At 42.0% G+C, this 18,067-nt stretch overlaps 2 protein-coding genes across 9 annotated transcripts in view; both read left to right on the top strand.

The window, feature by feature from the left end:
* The window catches only part of LOC125015961 (plectin-like), a 59,482-nt gene extending 49,782 nt beyond the window's left edge, over positions 1-9,700 (top strand). For all 8 annotated transcript variants that reach the window (XM_047598080.1, XM_047598076.1, XM_047598081.1 and 5 more), the window contains 3 exons: positions 1,402-8,483; positions 8,626-8,739; positions 8,895-9,700. In XM_047598080.1, coding sequence (XP_047454036.1) covers positions 1,402-7,572 — 6,171 coding nt within the window. In that variant the 3' untranslated portion in view covers positions 7,573-8,483; positions 8,626-8,739; positions 8,895-9,700. The remainder of the gene's footprint in view (positions 1-1,401; positions 8,484-8,625; positions 8,740-8,894) is intronic.
* A 1,053-nt stretch (positions 9,701-10,753) lies between these two features.
* Positions 10,754-18,067, top strand: part of macf1b (microtubule actin crosslinking factor 1b) — a 29,454-nt gene continuing 22,140 nt past the window's right edge. Inside the window, exons 1-3 of the mRNA XM_047598084.1 lie at positions 10,754-11,157; positions 11,291-11,349; positions 12,071-12,182. Of these exons, the coding sequence (XP_047454040.1) occupies positions 11,029-11,157; positions 11,291-11,349; positions 12,071-12,182 (300 nt within the window). The 5' untranslated portion in view covers positions 10,754-11,028. The remainder of the gene's footprint in view (positions 11,158-11,290; positions 11,350-12,070; positions 12,183-18,067) is intronic.

Below are 18,067 nucleotides of genomic sequence, written 5' to 3'. Positions count from 1 at the left end.
TTTTGAAAATGACTTGATTTTCTTTTACAGTGCACTGTGCTCATGCATATTATATCCTGAATGTTCCCTCGCATCCTGGAATGTTGCCCCATCTTAGGACTTGCTTTGCTTCTTTGGATCTCAAAACTGAGTAAAGTGTGCATTAGTAATTTGGGGGACAGACACCCAAATATTTTGCCAGAACCCATTTAAAGAACTGTCCCGGTGTATTTTAATTGATTGCAGGAAGATATTGGAATGTTACTTTCATCGTTTAGTCCATTTGTCAATATTTCCTGTATTCATTATAATTACGGTATTAGGAGATGGTAACATCCACCCCATGTCTTCACCTAGCCAGTTTATTGTATGTGGGTTTGTCAAGTAAGAAAAGCACACATCATCAACATTAATGTACTGGAACGCTCTGTAAGATGTCACCATAGCTACAACCGCCCACAATCTGATGTGACCATGCAATGCACTAATGTGGATCAACTGACACAAGACATGCTACCACCTTTACTCCCTTTTTGACAAGGTTAAGCTGTATCCGTCACCCCAGGTGGCAAAGAGATTTTATATAGTGTTTGTTGTGTCAGTGCCATTGTCATTTCAATAAGCCACCTTGTACTGAACATGGAGCTATTATGGTTTCATTATTATTATTTTAATTTTTACACTTCATGATAAAGAATATTGCTTCTGGACAAGTCAATTTCTAAAGTCCATGCAAACCACTTTTGTATTTCAAAATTCTAAGTTGAGTTACATAACACAATTATAAACAAATAGTCATGCCCAGTAGTGAGAACCAAATGTACTTAAAAAAAAACAAAAAACAATCAAACAATGTATTGGGGAACAAGTATCACTCGTTTTCCATTTAGCAAACAATGCTTCATAATCCAGAGTTAGCATGTTAGTGACACTCTTCTGGAGTATATTGCTTCAGGGCAAATTACCCTAGTTTTGAGTACAACCTCTGTAAAAGCAAAGCCCCCGAGAAGATATGATGATATAGTAGTTCTGTTTTTATTTTTGGGGGAAATAAATTGTATGAAATTACACTACACAATATGTATTCCTTCCACACATCATGAGCTAAAACAATGAATTCCAAGATGCCTGTATTTGAGGAATATGATTAGCATGAAGTTCACAAGAACATTATTCATTCAGGCGTGTTTTAAAACTAGTTACCATAAATTGCTCAATCAGTGAGCATTATAGAGGAGCACGCATACTGTATACAGTCATTTTATGATAATTTTAGCTTGATATGCATAAGCAGAGTGCATTGTAGAAATTATATTTATTAAAATTTTAATAAGCTAAATACACTGTTCATATTATAAAAATATGTTGTGCCACGGATAAAAATCCATTGTAACTTGTCTTGTCTATTATTCTTTCTATCAGATGGCTGACGCACAGCAGAAACAAATTGAGCATGAGAAGACAGTGCTCCAGCAGTCATTCCTCACAGAAAAGGAGATGCTGTTAAAGAAAGAAAAGCTAATTGAGGATGAGAAAAAGAGGCTAGAGAGTCAGTTTGAAGAGGAAGTCAAAAAGGCCAAGGCTCTTAAAGATGAACAGGAACGCCAGAGACAGCAGATGGAGGAGGAGAAGAAGAAACTCAAGGCTACCATGGATGCAGCCCTAAGTAAACAGAAAGAGGCTGAGCAAGAAATGCTTAACAAGCAAAAAGAAATGGAGGAACTGGAGAGGCAGAGACTAGAGCAGGAAAGGATTCTTGCAGAGGAGAACCAAAAGTTGCGTGAGAAACTGCAGCAAATGGAAGAAGCCCAGAAAGACCAGCCCAAAGAGGTCATCCATGTAACAAAGGTTGAGACAACAACAAAAGTTTTTAATGGCCAAAATGCCGGTGATGTGGTAGATGGTGTCGATAAGAAACCTGATCCCTTGGCTTTTGATGGCATCCGTGATAAGGTACCTGCAAGCAGACTTCATGAGCTTGGTCTTTTGCCTAAGAAGGAGTTTGACAAGCTGAAAGATGGCAAAACCACTGTTGACAAGCTTGGTGAGACTGAAAATCTGAAAACAATTCTTAAAGGAAAGGACGCAATAGCTGGTATTTTGACACCATCTAATCAAAAAATGTCAATCTATCAAGCTTCCAAAGAGAAAAAGATTACACCAGGCACTGCCATGATCCTCCTTGAAGCACAGGCCGCCACAGGTTACATTTTAGACCCGATTAAGAACCAGAAACTTTCTGTTAATGAAGCTGTCAAGGAAGGCGTGATAGGCCCTGAATTACACAACAAAATGCTTTCAGCTGAGAGGGCTGTTGTTGGATACAAAGATCCTTACACTGGAGGGAAGATCTCTGTCTTTGAAGCCATGAAGAAGGGTCTGATAGAACATGATCATGCCATCAGAGTGCTTGAAGCTCAGCTTGCAACTGGTGGCATTGTTGACCCTATCAACAGTCACCGTGTACCCAATGACATTGCCTCTAAACAGGGACAGTATGATGCCGAAATGAATAAGATTATGGAGAAACCTTGTGATGACACAAAGGGATACTTTGACCCCAGCACCCAAGAACCTTTGACATACTCTGAGTTAATGGCAAGATGCACTACTGATCCCAAGACTGGTCTGTTACTCCTGCCAATCACAGACAAAGCTGCTCAGTGCTCTAGCATATACACAGAAGAAGAAACCAAAGATGTATTCAGCAAAACAACTGTGTCTGTGCCATTTGGAAGATTCAAGGGAAAGACTGTCACTATTTGGGAGATAATCAACTCTGAGTACTTCACTGAAGACCAGAAAAAGGACCTTCTCCGTCAATACAAGACAGGCAAAATCACAATTGAAAAGATCATTAAGATTGTGATTACTGTGGCTGAGGAAAGAGAGAAGAAGAATGAAATTGCCTTCGATGGTCTGAGAGCACCTGTCCCTGCCACTGAGCTTGTAGAGTCTACAATCATTAATAATGATCTGTACAACAAACTGCAAAAGGGCAATGTGACAGTCAAAGAGGTGTCTGAAATGGAGCCTGTCCGCAAAGCACTCAAGGGTACAAACTGCATTGCAGGTGTAGTCATTGACTCATCCAAACAGACAATGTCCTTCTATCAAGCCATAAAGAAGGATGTAATGAGGACTGGGCCTGCCTTGAATATGCTTGAAGCTCAAGCAGGAACAGGCTATGTGGTTGACCCTGTTCATAATCAAAAGTATACTGTAGATGAAGCTGTCAAAGCAGGTGTTGTTGGTCCTGAGCTCCATGAAAAACTCCTGTCTGCAGAGAGAGCTGTTACAGGTTACAAAGATCCTTACACTGGAAAGACTGTATCGCTGTTCCAGGCAATGAAAAAAGATCTCATACCTAAGCAGCAAGGAATCCGACTGCTTGATGCCCAAATGACCACCGGTGGCATCATTGATCCAGTAAAGAGCCATCGAATTCCACATGATGTGGCTTGCAAGAGAAACTATTTTGATGAGGAAATGAAAAAGACTTTGAGCAATCCCACTGATGAAACTAAATGCTTCTTTGACCCCAACACAAAAGAACATGTCACGTATTCACAGCTCTTCAAAAGATGTGTCATTGATAAGAAAACTGGTCTCCACCTCCTGCCTCTTTCAGATGAAGCAATCTCTGCTAAGGAGGAGCCAGTATTCACTGAAGCCCAGACAAAAGAGGCTATGACTCAGGCAACTGTGGAGCTTGACTCTGGGCCATTTAAGGGCAAGAAGATGACCCTTTGGGAAATTATACACTCTGAGTATCTCACTGAAGAACAAAGACTTGACCTGCTCAGACAGTATAGATCAGGAAAGGTTACGATTGAAAAGATAATTAAGATTATTATCACAATTGTAGATGAGAAAGAAGCCAAGAGACAAGAACAGTCCAGCTTCAAGGGACTCCGAGCTCCTGTCCCAGCAGCCTCCCTGTTTGATTCCAAAATCATTGACAAACCAACTTTGGAACTGCTTAAACAAGGCAAAACAACGCCTAAACAAGTCAGTGAGAATCCCAATGTCAACAAATATCTCCAGGGCTCTGAATGCATTGGTGGCATCTACCTTGAACCGACAAAAGAGAAAATAAGCATTTATCAAGCGATGAAGAAAAAGATCATCAGACACAACACTGGTCTTTCACTTCTTGAGGCTCAGGCTGCAACTGGGTTCATTGTTGATCCAGTGAGGAACCAATACCTGTCAGTAGATGAGGCGGTGAAGTCAGGCCTTGTTGGTCCAGAGCTACATGAAAAACTCCTCTCTGCGGAAAAAGCTGTCACTGGCTACAAAGATCCGTTTACTGGCAAGACAGTCTCCCTATTCGAAGCAATGCAAAAAGATCTCATCCTGAAAGAGCACGCGATGCCTCTGTTGGAAGCACAGATGACCAGTGGGGGAATCATTGACCCTGTTAACAGCCACCGTGTCCCCACTGATGTAGCATATCAGAAGAACATTTTTAGTAAAGAAACTGCCAAAACCCTGTCTGAGCCTTCTGATGAAAACAAGGTTTTCTCAGACCCAGAAACAGATGAGAATGTAACATACAGACAGCTTAAAGACAAATGCCAAAGAGACAAAGACACGGGCCTGTATATCCTCCCACTCTCTAAGCCTCAGTCTCCAACTGTTGTGGAAAAGACATACCTCTACACAGAGGAACAAACACAGAGTGAGCTTACCAACACCCAAATTGATATTCCAATTGAGGGCCTTGCTGACAAATCACTGAATCTCTGGGATGTCATGAACTCAAATTTGCTTCCAGAGCAAGAGAGAAAAAAGCTCATGGATGAATATCGCTCCGGTAAAATCACCAAAGAACGGATGATCATCATCATTATTGAAATCATGGAGCAAAGAGAGACCATCATAAATGAAAGTCCACTGTCCTACAAGACCATAAGGAGGAGGATAACAATAGAGGAGCTCTATAATGCCCGCATCATTGACTTGGAGACATACAATCTTCTTAAACAAGGCAAGAGAGATATCCGTGACATAATGGAAATGACCAGTGTGAAACAGTATCTCTATGGAACTGGCTGTGTTGCTGGGGTCACAACTGACTCTAGCTCCAAGATAAGCATATACCAAGCAATGAAGAGAGGTTTTATTAAACCAGAAATAGGCCTCAGTCTCCTTGAAGCACAAGCTGCTACAGGATTCATTGTTGATCCAGTGAAGAATGAGACACTCACTGTTGATGAGGCTGTCCGTAAGGGTGTTGTCGGACCTGAGATCCATGATAGACTTCTTTCGGCTGAAAGAGCTGTGACAGGATACAAAGATCCTTACAGTGGGAAAATCATATCTCTCTTCCAGGCCATGAAAAAAGATCTTGTTCCAGAGGAGTATGCCCTGAAAATGTTAGAAGCACAAACTGCCACTGGTGGTATCATTGATCCTGAATTCCAGTTCCACTTGCCTGCAGATATCGCCACGCTGAGAGGTTATATCAACAGGGAAACCAACGAGAGGCTGACTGACGAAGTTAAAGGGTTCATTGACCCTGTCAATGATGAGAACGTGTCATATGCAGAGCTGCTCAAGAGATGCAAGATAGAGGGTGGCTTACGCCTCCTCTCCTTGGGAGATAAGAGGCTGACATTCAAAGGCCTGAGAAAACAGATCACCATGGAGGAGCTACTCCGCTCACAAATTATTGATCAGCAGACAGTCAGTGAACTGAATGAAGGCCTTCTTTCAGTGGAGGAGGTTAGCAATAGACTATCAAGGTACCTTGAGGGCACAAGCTGCATTGCTGGTGTATTTTTGGAGTCCACAAAAGAACGTCTATCAATTTACCAGGCCATGAAGAAGAACATGATTAGGCCAGGCACTGCATTTGAACTCCTGGAGGCCCAGGCCTCTACAGGGTATGTCATTGATCCAATCAAAAACCTCAAACTGACTGTCAATGAAGCAGTCAAGATGGGAATTGTAGGCCCAGAGTTCAAAGACAAGCTTCTTTCTGCTGAGCGTGCAGTGACAGGATATAGAGATCCTTATACAGGCAAGACAATCTCTCTGTTCCAGGCCATGAAAAAAGGGCTCATCCTAAAAGACCACGGTATCCGCCTTCTGGAAGCGCAGATTGCCACTGGTGGAATCATTGACCCAGAGGAGAGTCACCGTCTGCCAGTTGAGGTGGCCTACAAACGTGGCTTCTTTGATGAGGAAATGAATGAGATCTTGACAGATCCATCTGATGACACCAAAGGCTTCTTTGATCCCAACACTGAGGAAAACCTTACCTACCTCCAGCTGATGGAGAGGTGCATCACTGATCCTGAAACTGGCCTGGTGCTTCTGCTACTGAAAGAAAAGAAGCGGGAAAGGAAGACCTCTTCCAAGTCTTCAGTTCGCAAACGCAGAGTTGTTATTGTTGACCCAGAGACAGGCAAAGAAATGACAGTTTATGAGGCCTACAGGAAGGGACTCATTGACCACCAAACCTACCTGGAGCTTGCAGAGCAGGAGTGTGAGTGGGAAGAGATCACAATGACTTCCTCTGATGGTACTGTAAAGTCTGTTATCATTGACAGGAGGTCAGGGAGACAGTATGATGTTGATGATGCTCTTTTCCGTGGTCTTATTGACCAGAATTCTCTTGATACATATCGATCTGGAAACCTGTCCATCACAGAGTTTGCTGATATGCTCTCTGGAAATATGGGAGGCTTCCGTTCACGCTCTTCCTCATTTGGTTCCACCACTGGTTCCACTTACTCTTCTCCAATGAGCCCCATACCCTCCATCAAACCACCTGCAGTCATATGGAATGACCCAACAGAGGAGACTGGCCCCGTAGCTGGAATTTTGGATATAGACACACTGGAGAAGGTGTCTATCACAGAGGCAATGCACAGAAACCTGGTAGACAATATTACAGGCCAAAGATTGTTGGAGGCCCAAGCCTGCACAGGAGGAATAATTGACCCCACAAGTGGCGAGAGACTCTCAGTTGCTGATGCCACAGAAAAAGGCCTTGTAGACAAAGTCATGGTCGATCGTCTCAACTTGGCTCAAAAAGCATTCAACGGATTTGAAGATCCCAGAACTAAAGTAAAGATGTCTGCATCTCAGGCCCTCAAGAAGGGCTGGTTGTATTATGAGGCTGGCCAGCGTTTCCTTGAAGTGCAATATCTGACTGGTGGTCTTATAGAGCCTGAAGTTGAGGGCAGAGTGCCACTAGACGAATCCATCAGGAAGGGAACCATTGATGCCCGCACTGCCCAGAAACTGAGAGATGTCAGTGCTTATTCTAAATATTTAACATGTCCAAAAACCAAACTGAAAATCTCCTTCAAAGATGCCATGGATAGAAGCATGATTGAGGAAGGATCTAGCCTAAGACTCCTGGAGGCCTCTTCACAGTCCAGCAAAGGCCTCTACAGTCCCTACAATGTCAGTGGCTCTGGCTCTGCATATGGTTCTCGGACTGGCTCAAGAACAGGCTCAAGAACCGGATCCCGATCAGGCTCCAGGAGAGGCAGCATTGATGCTGGCTCTGGCTTCAGCATGAACTTCTCATCCTCCTCCTTCACATCCTCTTCTAGCTACAGCCGCAGATTCTAATCAGCTAGTTCTCTCCCTAATAACTTGTGACTTAGTATCAGCAATACTAATGCACTTCATAGCTGCATTTCTAACATGACAAAAAATAGTTTCAGTAACACAGAAGATATAATTTATTTATTCATTCATGCATGCGGTCACAAGAATTTCCTAGGCGTTTTTTTTTCCATATCCGACATCTGTCTAAACATGTGCCTCACATATCAAGACATAAAGAATAATTGCTATAAATATATAATTTGCCTTAAGTACTGATTTCCAAGTCAGTATATATTTTTAAAAGCATGACATATCTGTTTTTTAAGTGACTTTATGGTTTTAACTTCACACCTGTCGAAAGGATGTGTACTTTCTGAAACTAATATATACTGTATGTATGACAAACAAATATTTTTCCAATTTTTTTTTTTTGAAATTCAAGAATGTTTGTCTATTTTGTATCTTTTTCGACAGTACTAGTAACGAGATAATGAATTTCATCATAGTAATAATGTTTCTAACTAAAGTATATAGATGCCTTCAACTTTTCTGAATGTTTGTATAGAGTATGGGAAAAAATATGTTTTTATGTTTTATGTACCTGGGTAGCTGTCGACTGTGCCCAGTAAATTACTAAACAGAATACACTACAGTAGACACTAAAAAATGACACTACAAAAATATAACATTCAAAAGAAGTGCCAGAGTTTAAAAATGATGTAAGCTTTCTAATCTGTCATTACTAGTGCTAATATCCATTTATATTCAGTAGGCTTTTGCATCCTTTGAGTTAAATGCACCGTTATTTTACACACTCCAAATGTTGGAGTACTCATACTTACCATCAACCAAGTGTTCCGGTAAATCCCAAGATGATGTCAGACTCGATCCTGGCCTCCCTCACAGACCTGCCTTCTGTTATTTTGATTCTTGTAAGTTAACTTTATTATTTGTTCTTTCCTTTCCCTTGTTTTCGTCTTCTTAAGTTGAACTTTGAACACATCTCAGATCTTTGTCCCACATGTCATCTGTCAGCTGTTTCTGCTCTGAACTATCGTTTTGTGTTTTTAACAGCTGCCTTGGTCTCTCCCAGTCCTACCCCTTAAGAGAGACACTCATTGGTCCGGAGCATACGATCCCTTCCCCTTGGATGGATTTGTGAGTCCGTGTCAACCTCACGGAGTACAGGTACACCGATTTAGAAAACATTCTCCTAAAAAATCATAGTTTCATCTATATTTGTTATATAATTTTCATTTCATTTCAGTTTAATTCCATGCTGCATGCTTGCATGCTTTGGTTTCTTTTGGTTATAATTCATAGTCATTTTCTTTTTTTCCTAGATCTGCCATTGAGTATGTCCTTTCTTCCATTGTACATCACACTTGGAGAAAGCTGAGGCTGAGTCAACACCATCTTGGGATGCCTTTCTAGGAACACTTTTCATTCATTTTCATGTATTTATTACTTGAACGCTATTTATGTTTTCATGTCCTGGTGTTTTATTTTCTTTCTGTCTTTCTTTCTTTCTTTTTTTTTTTTTTTTAGAGAACACTCCAGAGAATACACAGTTATTTGTGCACTTGTCATTTTAAATGGGATTATCTATAACACATCTTCATTTAGAGTCCACAGAGCAGGTTTTGTGATGTTTGTGACTTTAGATTCAGTTCAACCATAAGTGCCTATGAGACAAAATTTGGAGAATGGACATATTTGATGCGGCATCACTTAGCATGAATGTATGTATTACATAAGATTAAGTAGTCTAAGTTGACATTTTCCCACAGATTTCCTTTGCAAACTTAAAAAAAACAGCTTTAAGCTTGAATTTGCTTTGTTTTTTCCACATCAAGTATTTCTGTTATCCATCTTTCTGTAAATCTTTTACACGTTTTCATATTTCTTTTTGATATTATGAATTTGCCTTGCATGTTTTACTAACTTTACAAAGATATTGGGTGGAAATGTCAATGTAAAATAAAAGCAAGTTGAGATGTTAAGTTCCCTGATTTTAGTTTTGGCAACATATAAAGATACAAACTAACTGGTTGGTTTTGCTTATGGGGTAGAGGTTGCTTTGACACAGTGAGATTTTTGTTGTATGTGAACATAACACTATGTTGTAAATAAATATTCTCTGAAGAAGCATCGTTGTAATTCATACGTCAGTAACCAACATGTGAAGCTAATTTAGAGTCCTTTTTTTAGTGCAGTTTAGCCTAGTGTTTTGCACACTATATCTATAAACCAAAATTTTAATGAAGTTCTGACGTTGTGTAAAACATATATTAAAGTAGAACAAAATGATTTGCAAAACTTTCTCATCTTATATTCAGTTGAATACACTACAAAGACAAGATATTTAATGTTTAAACTGAGCTCGGACAGGGGTATATTTGCCACTGTGTTACATCACCTTTCCTTTTAACAACACTCAAGCACTGACACCAATTGTTGGATCTTTGCAGGTGTCCATGTCCATGTACATGTTTCGAACTTCATAACGCACCACACATTTTCACTGGAAGACAGGTTTGGATTAGAGGCAGACCTGTCTAGTACCCATACTCTTTTACAACAAAGCCACACTGTTGTAACATGTACAGAATGCGTCTGGGCGTCCATTGCTTGGATGGCAGCATACGTTGCTCCAAAACCTGGTCTGCCTTGGTAGATGTGAATGTTGGTTAATACAGTGTCACATAGGGTGCAGACATTTCTTTGGATTTTCTGAATCTTTTCTGAAACTGTTGCACTTTTTGCTCACGCAGTTGTATTCAGCTGTGGCATGTCACAAACAGCGGCCTTATGAACATTCCTCAGCTTTCCCAGTCTTTTGTTATCCCTGTCACAACTTTGGAACTTTTGGAACCTGTTGCAGGCATCAAATCCAAAATGAGTGAATATTTTCAGTTTGAACATTAAATATCTGGTCTCTGTAGTGTATCCAATTAACTAGCTATAGATCTGTAAATCTGCAAATGTACTGTATTTATTTTTATTTTGTTTTCTAAAATGCCCCGACGTCATTGGAATTGGGGTTTGTGTATAAAGGGAACAGTAGCGCTCTATTTAGTCCCACTGTACAGAAGAAAAAAAAAAGCTGGAAGCTAGAAGCAACCATTTTCCACTTTCTACTGTCTGCATCATACAGTACTCAGGCTAATACAGTGATATGAGAGTGGTATTACACTGTATTAGTAGACCACAAGGGGGCAGTGTTAGACTGACCTACATTCATCTGCAAGGAAGCAAGAAAACCAGGTGAAACATGGCTGCTCGGTTTAACACCTGCTCTACCACTGAGCCCTGTTAGGAACCCACTGAGCCATAGAAGCCTTTTCAACCCTTTTCAGACACAACATTTTTAGAATAATTTCCCAGGATTTGAGCATGTGGGTTAACGCTCTCACTCATTCATACTGCGTACATACAGTATTTTGCTCTGTGTGCCAACATTAGCCACTGGGTTTGATGGACGAGCCTGCCAGCAGAAGCAATGGGGCATTGACCTCCCTGAATTCTTCACTCAGCTCCCTTGACTACTCTGATCTGACCCCTTCCCACCCGGCTCTCCCTGCCCCCGAACCTGTCTGCAGGGAGGTAAGAACACAGAGAACTTGTAAAGACACTGTATAGTCGTGTACAGTAATGAATTGCCGAGCGAACAGCGCCAGCTCAAGCAGCGACTGGAACAACAGTCATTTTGTATATGTCTCTGAATGGTTTCTTTCAGGATAAGGGAAGTGCTTTGTCTGGATTACCAACACCTACCTCCCAGGATCAGAGGAATGGGTATGCTACTGTAAAAAACCTCTTTTACAGATTTTAGGAGACAAATTGACACACTTTTACTCCACAATACAAATCAAATCCGTTGCTTCATCTCACCTGAATGCGCACTCGAAAATAGCAGTGATCCAAAGGAAGGAATGCCCGCTTGACTGAAAGTGGCCACCAACAGTCAGACTGAACAAAACGCAGAGCCGGTGACGGCAGTTGGTCAGTTGTGTCAGCTTTGTGGGCCGCACAAAGACAGAGCTATGAATTGTGAAGTAATCACACAGTGTAAGACATCTAATTGAAACACAGCAACGGTGGAAAACTAAGGGTTCCAGCTCAACAGACAGAGAGAACAGATGCCTCCCTAATGAGATATTTTGCTGATGTTTTCAGCCGTGGCGCCCCGGTTATACCCCTTTGATAAGTGTAACAACCTTTGAGGGCTCATCATGCTGTGGAAGAGGTCATGTCTGCGCCGCAATCTTCTAATTTTCTACTTCCTGCCACTGCAGACAGGGATCATTCACACCTCGTCTTACTGTATTTTCATAAAAATAATTCTGACGTGCTATGAGTAACAGAAATCATGAGAGTAGGAAAACATTTCAGACAAATGTGTATAGGATTTAGTTATGTGACCCTTTAAATAACCAATTTCCATGACAAATATTTGACTAAAATGTGATCAATGCGAGTTTAGTTTTTTACATTTCATGTCCGTCTTCTGTTTCAGGAGGGACGTGGGGGACATGAGCCAATGGCAGAGTGAGTTTAGGGGTCAAATCAAAGCACTGAGACAGTGGCTCAAGAGCATGGAGATGAGACTCCCTCCTCTGGACACCAGGGTTAGTTAGGTTGACTGCCTGTCTGCCTGCTGTCGCCTGCCTCTGCGTCCTCTTGTATCACCATATTTCATGAGGACTTGCTTATGTATGCATTTTCAACTCCTCGATTGTTTTAACTGTCAAACTTCAAGGTATGTCTTATTGTAAGGAATTCAACACTCAAGTATTTCTTTTCTTTTTTTTTCTCCAATTATACGTTCTACTACATTTTTATCATTCCAATCCCCCGGGACAAAACTCTATAGCGTCTGCAGGCTTCTTGCCAAACCCATGAGAAATATCCATCTGTCGTGTCTCTGCTGTCTTTTCTCTCCTTGTGTATGTACACTGGCCCTACAGGGACATTTATGGGCCCCCCACGCTGTAATCACTCTGGGAGACAATGCGACAACACGGCATTAACATCGAGCAACAAGGAAGAGCCAACAGCCATGCTAACGGCTTTGAGAGGCTGAACTTCCACTTACTAGGACAACGCTTTAAGATCTCAACAAAGCGGGCACAACAGAAGTGCAAATGAGCGTGTTTGTGTAGCTGGAAACCCCTACAAGTGTTATGAAGTTACCTCATTAGATGAGAAAGTGAGGAAGACTGAAGAATTTTAACCCCTGCAACCTTACAAAGATGCATGTAGCACCATGGTGCCTGATATCTGCATCAAAGACGATTACAAAATCAGTGTTTCTTATTGTTTTATCGTTGCCTGTGTTGTGTCACTCGTCCATTCATCCTCCACTCCAATAACCCGATCTCACGCTGACTTTTCCCAACTTTAACAGAAGCAAATTAGTGGTTTAAAAAAGGCGCCTGAGGATATGATTTTGAAGAGAGCAAAGACACAAGAGGAAACTGAGCCGATGACTCGCTCGAGCCACTTTACCAACACCTTCGAGTGTCGTGCAAAAAGAGGCAAGAGACTTCTGAAGCCTGCAGAGACTTCTGAAATACCCAGACAGGATACTGAGGTGGTCCTCCTCCACTCCTGCAGGGAGACTTCTTTAGGCCACAGGAGGACAGAGGGGCTCCATTGTGCCCGGCCCGGACAGCCACGCTGGATGGAGAAGTTCTTGGCACTGGAGGCCCTTCTGCACACATGAACGACCACACTGAAAAGACATCAGACTTAGATGGGAGGCAAGGGGACAAAAAAAAAAGAAGTGGGATTTTTATGGTGCGAGCTCTCGGAGCTGACTATGCAGGCATTTACTGAAAACAACTGGATTTTGTCCGGCACCGATTAATGCAAATATTTATACAAAGACTTGTCACAGCAAGCTAGTAAGTGTGCTAATGGCTGATTAAAAATTCTGGGCAATACAAGATATTAACGTTCAAACGCAGTTGAATGGAAGCAAGAATAAGAGAAGTCTCATTTACAGGAGTAGAGCTGTGAGATTTCTGTATTTCAAAAGGCTTTATTTCATTTCTAAGTTTTAATGATAATCAAGTGTTCTAATGGTTGTGGCTGGTCAGCAGATTTGCTAACAGACTAAACTTAACATTAGCATTGCCTTATCTTGCTTTCACTTTTCAGTCTAATTGGCCATAAAATGAGCTTTGCCAATTCCATTTTGTGGCATGAGACAATGGAGTAACACAATGAGGGTTGATCTGACAGGATTGTGCGCTTAATTGGCACCGGACGAATGAATTCAGCTTTCAGATAAGGAGCATCTTTACTGGGGCTGATCGTTTGTGCAGCAAATGAACGCCATTGCCGCACAGGACATTATAATGATACGACTCCGTAATTCAGAAATGGCAGAGTGGTAATAACTTTGGTGAATATACTTAGTGAAGGGTGACTGCATCTTCTTTAATGAGCTATGAATCATTTACGAATCAAGATCTTTCTGATTTAGTTTCTATGGTCCATTAAGATGAATGTGTTCTATGACATGTCAGGCCCAACAGCTGATGAAAAGGGTGAAAAAAAAACGAAATATAGTCTGACCTGGGTGACCTTTAGTGTTCACTGTCTTAGCGGCAAGGTTTTGTCAGACACTTTTTTCACCAGATCTTCTTAATTCTTTTTCCATGTCACATTTTGAGCCACTGTTTCCCCGGAGACCGTCATGTTAGATGCTCAGGCATGTTTTATCACGAAAGCTCAAATGCTTTGCAGAGCTTTAGCCTGACCCCCGGTGAGAGTGTGTGAAATAAGGGGGTGTCCTTTTTATCTGTGCCGTGCCTTTATCGTACTGCATCCGACCTCAGACCTTTGTCATGGTAATGCTGTTAGTCTGCTCCACTGCTGGTTCCAGTCAGGGCCTGAGGGACTCGTTAGTTAGCTGCATGAATGAGGACATCCCTCGACATACAGACCCTCCTACGACACACGGGAGAGTCACACACACCTGCTCCTTAACACAAGGCAAGCACCGACTGATTTCCCTGTTTTCCCGACTGTTTTCCCATGAACACTGGGATGCATAGGGGGCCTCAAATTTGGGTGTCATCACGCATGAATGTAATGAGAATTTAAATGTAAATGCCATGCAATTTGTGAATCCATATATTAAGGACCAGGGAAATCTGAGCATGAATGACAGCTGTAGTAGTAATATATTAATAAACGTGATGTAGTAGCAGAGCTAAAACATCATTTGCCTCAATGGCCTATTACAACCAACATTTATGTAAAAAATGAACACGCGGATAATGATGGATCTTGTACCTACTGATAATATGAGGTCATCTCACAGTGGAGAAATGTTGGAGTGGAAAAATCTTCTGCATTCATTCAGCAGCGTGAATATTGAGATCTGCCCACCCAACACTCTCCGCTACCGGAAACCATTGAGACTAAAACCGTTTTGTTCGTTTTTTTTTGTACCAAGCTCTGAACATTTGTAAAGTTGGGCTTTTTAACATGTCGATCTATGGGAAGCCTCAAGCGGTCACTCGATACACTGCATTTTTTTCACTTCCGCATGGGCTTCATCGCTCATACCCGGAGGTTAGTGCCTGTGTGCATCCTGCTGGGGATCGCTGCTGACATCAAGGAGTGACATTGTTATAAGGTGGGGGTGCCTGGTCTGCTCTAGGTGGCTGGTTCATGTCTAAGTAACATCCACACGAATGCCTGGGCCAAACTTTTTCCAACACAACATTGCATTGTCACAAGATGGTGAATGGTATTTACTTCTCCTGCCAGTGGTTTTAATGTTGTGGCTGATAGGCATATCAGTCGACCTACTCTCAATATAGAGGGGATGAAAATAATCTTCTGTAATGTCTCTAGCAGATATGATGATCCGCAGCAATCAGAACCACTCTGGGCATATCAACAGCTTTGCTATGTGAATAATGTAAACACATATGTCGAATGTTGTAGTCAGAATTCTTTAAATCAGGTTTAAGAAATATTGTGTGTATGTTAAGTCCCCATACACAGGAGTGTTGTATATCGCACCGCAACAGAACATTTTGTCCGTGGGAAGTCAGAGTGACATCCCTTCACTTTGACAGTCAGGTTAAGGTCAAAAGCTCTTCTCTCTTTGTCCAACCCCCTCCCTCCCCACCACCCCACCCTGCTGATAGCTTGTTCTGGATAAAGGCTCTCTGTGTTTTAAAGGTCTCTGGTTTCTCCGAGCCTGTGGCAGATGCCGCATCCAGTATAAGACTCGCGCACAACTATCAAACAGGCCAAGGAAGAGGGGTGAGAGATCACAGCCTATTATCCCCTCCTCTCTGTCTCTTGACAGCCAGCAAACAGCATCTAACCCTAACCCCGCTGTCATAACCTTTGCGGAAACGAGGCTTGTTTTCATTGCTACGAATCACTTACAAGACTGAGATGAATAATAAATGACGCTCGGATGCCGGCAAAGTAAACGTGTTTATCCGGACTCAAGTTGGGGTTAAATCCTCGATATCCAAAAAGAGTGTTGTTGTTTTCGGCTTGCTTACTGTGACAAATTGATTTTCAACCTATAGCCCTTTAGGTAATCCCTCCCAGATTTTTTTTTTTATTCACACACTTTATCAGGGTTAGTGGCGAAGTGGGGCCTCTCCTTTTATTGTCCACGCTTTCCCGCTCCCAGCAGAAAATGTGGACTTACGGCTGTAAATCCTCTCTTCCAGGGAGCAATTGAATCCAATGCGGAGTTGATGATGTGACTGAACTCCTCTATGCCCAAGTGGCTAAATCCTCCTCTCACCCCACCCATGACTGTGATTTCCAGTGTCCAGGCAGCCCAGCAGGGCCTGAGCAACCCAGTGGGGAAACCCATCAGCCTTTCATCCAGTTTTCTTGGAAGCAACCTCTTTTGGTGATAAATGACAGTGTGCACGCTGAATGGTGCTTCTGGTCTGACCCTTAAAAGGGACCCCCTCTTTTTTTCCATTTCTCGTGAAGAGGGCTAATTACCATGTTCTGTAGAGGAGCCACAGAGGTTTTATTCAATTTGAAGGCAGCAGAGAGGGTGAAATAGCGGAGGAGGGGGGAAAACAGGCCAGTAAAATTAATCTTTTTTTCTCTTTCTCTCTGGTCCCTTGGCACATGGGACCTGTGATCAAATTCAGGATCCCACTGGACACTAATTTTGAATCACATTAATTTGGAAGCTCGCCTTATTCCATTTTCAACCCTGTGTCCACTCCATTACCGCATGCCGGTTAAAAAAACGGCAGCTTATTGCATCACTGCATAGCTCAGTGTGTCCGGTGCTCTTCAATTACATCAGCTCTCTTTTTGAGAACTATGCACTATGAACCTACTGGAAATGCATAGCAGAGATTTTTGACAATGCATTTAATTAGTACAGAGAGTGCTTGGGGGGGAGGGGTGTTGAAAGCAGGGATCAGGTGTCGTGGTTTTTACAACAATGTCTTCCTGGCAAAGCGGCGCCTCATCGCTGCCAGCCTCTTTCAGATAAATAAAAGGGAGGCTGGGAAGGTGGGCCTAACTTTCTCATTAAACAGCTAAAGACATGAGCTCTCCAAATGACCCGAAGCAACAGCTATCAGCAATTTACTCGTCTTTTACAGCTAAACTGGCTGAGCTAGCCAGCTGAAGGTTTACAAGGCGGGGTTTCCATGATGTTTGGTGCTGCTGTGCACATACAAGATTGTGAGATACAGGATGTATTTTGCGGTACAATTACAGGCTGGGAACACTTGCATCAGCATTGAAGTACTCAGGGGTTAAATAACTTGACCCCACAGGGGTCATTCTATTCAATTCACTCACCGGCCTCAGTGACAGGCATTTTCAGTTGTCTGCTTTGGGTTTTTTTTTTTTTTTTTAAGCACCATTTGCATGAGTGAAGGCAGTACGGTGGCAGGGGTCGCAAATGGGGCAGTGATGTAGGGGCGGCAGAGCTGCCCTGAAAACCTGAAGCAGCTTCAAGGAAGATTTAACAGCCACCACCAGAGTTTTAAGGGGTCACTAATAGAGAAGAAGTCAATGCTGATGACCACGAGACAATAAACTGAAAGGGGGTTTTACAAGTCTAGAACTACACTAGGAACCGTTTTTAATTCAAGGTTATAGCTAGGTTAGCGGTGACAAAGAGGGGTTACGGCAAAGCCTGTCTAAGTCCAGTCAGCTTTCATCCTTTAGATTTCAGCAGCTGTGTCAATGGTTAGTTAAGCATCAGAGAACTGCTAATAATATTAGCTGAGCCCCATCGCATCCATCTGCTGTGTTTCATTATTTAATGTTTAGAAATGCAATAAATACAGATAGCAATGGGATTTTCAATTCTGCTCTGGTTGCATGGATTGGCATACAATTTGAACTAAATTAATAATAAAATACTTTTTTGTAGCATATACAAGATATAAATCTTAATTACATTCAACAGTGCTCTGATTTTAACTTTAAACCCCAGGTCATCAGGTACAAATATTAATAATCACTTTGGGCCTGATTGGGTAAA

Source organism: Mugil cephalus, chromosome 11, assembly GCF_022458985.1.
Source record: "Mugil cephalus isolate CIBA_MC_2020 chromosome 11, CIBA_Mcephalus_1.1, whole genome shotgun sequence".
Taxonomy (NCBI): Eukaryota; Metazoa; Chordata; class Actinopteri; order Mugiliformes; family Mugilidae; genus Mugil; species Mugil cephalus.
The sequence above is the reverse complement of the archived record's forward strand: the minus strand, read 5'-3'. Positions and strand labels throughout refer to the sequence as shown.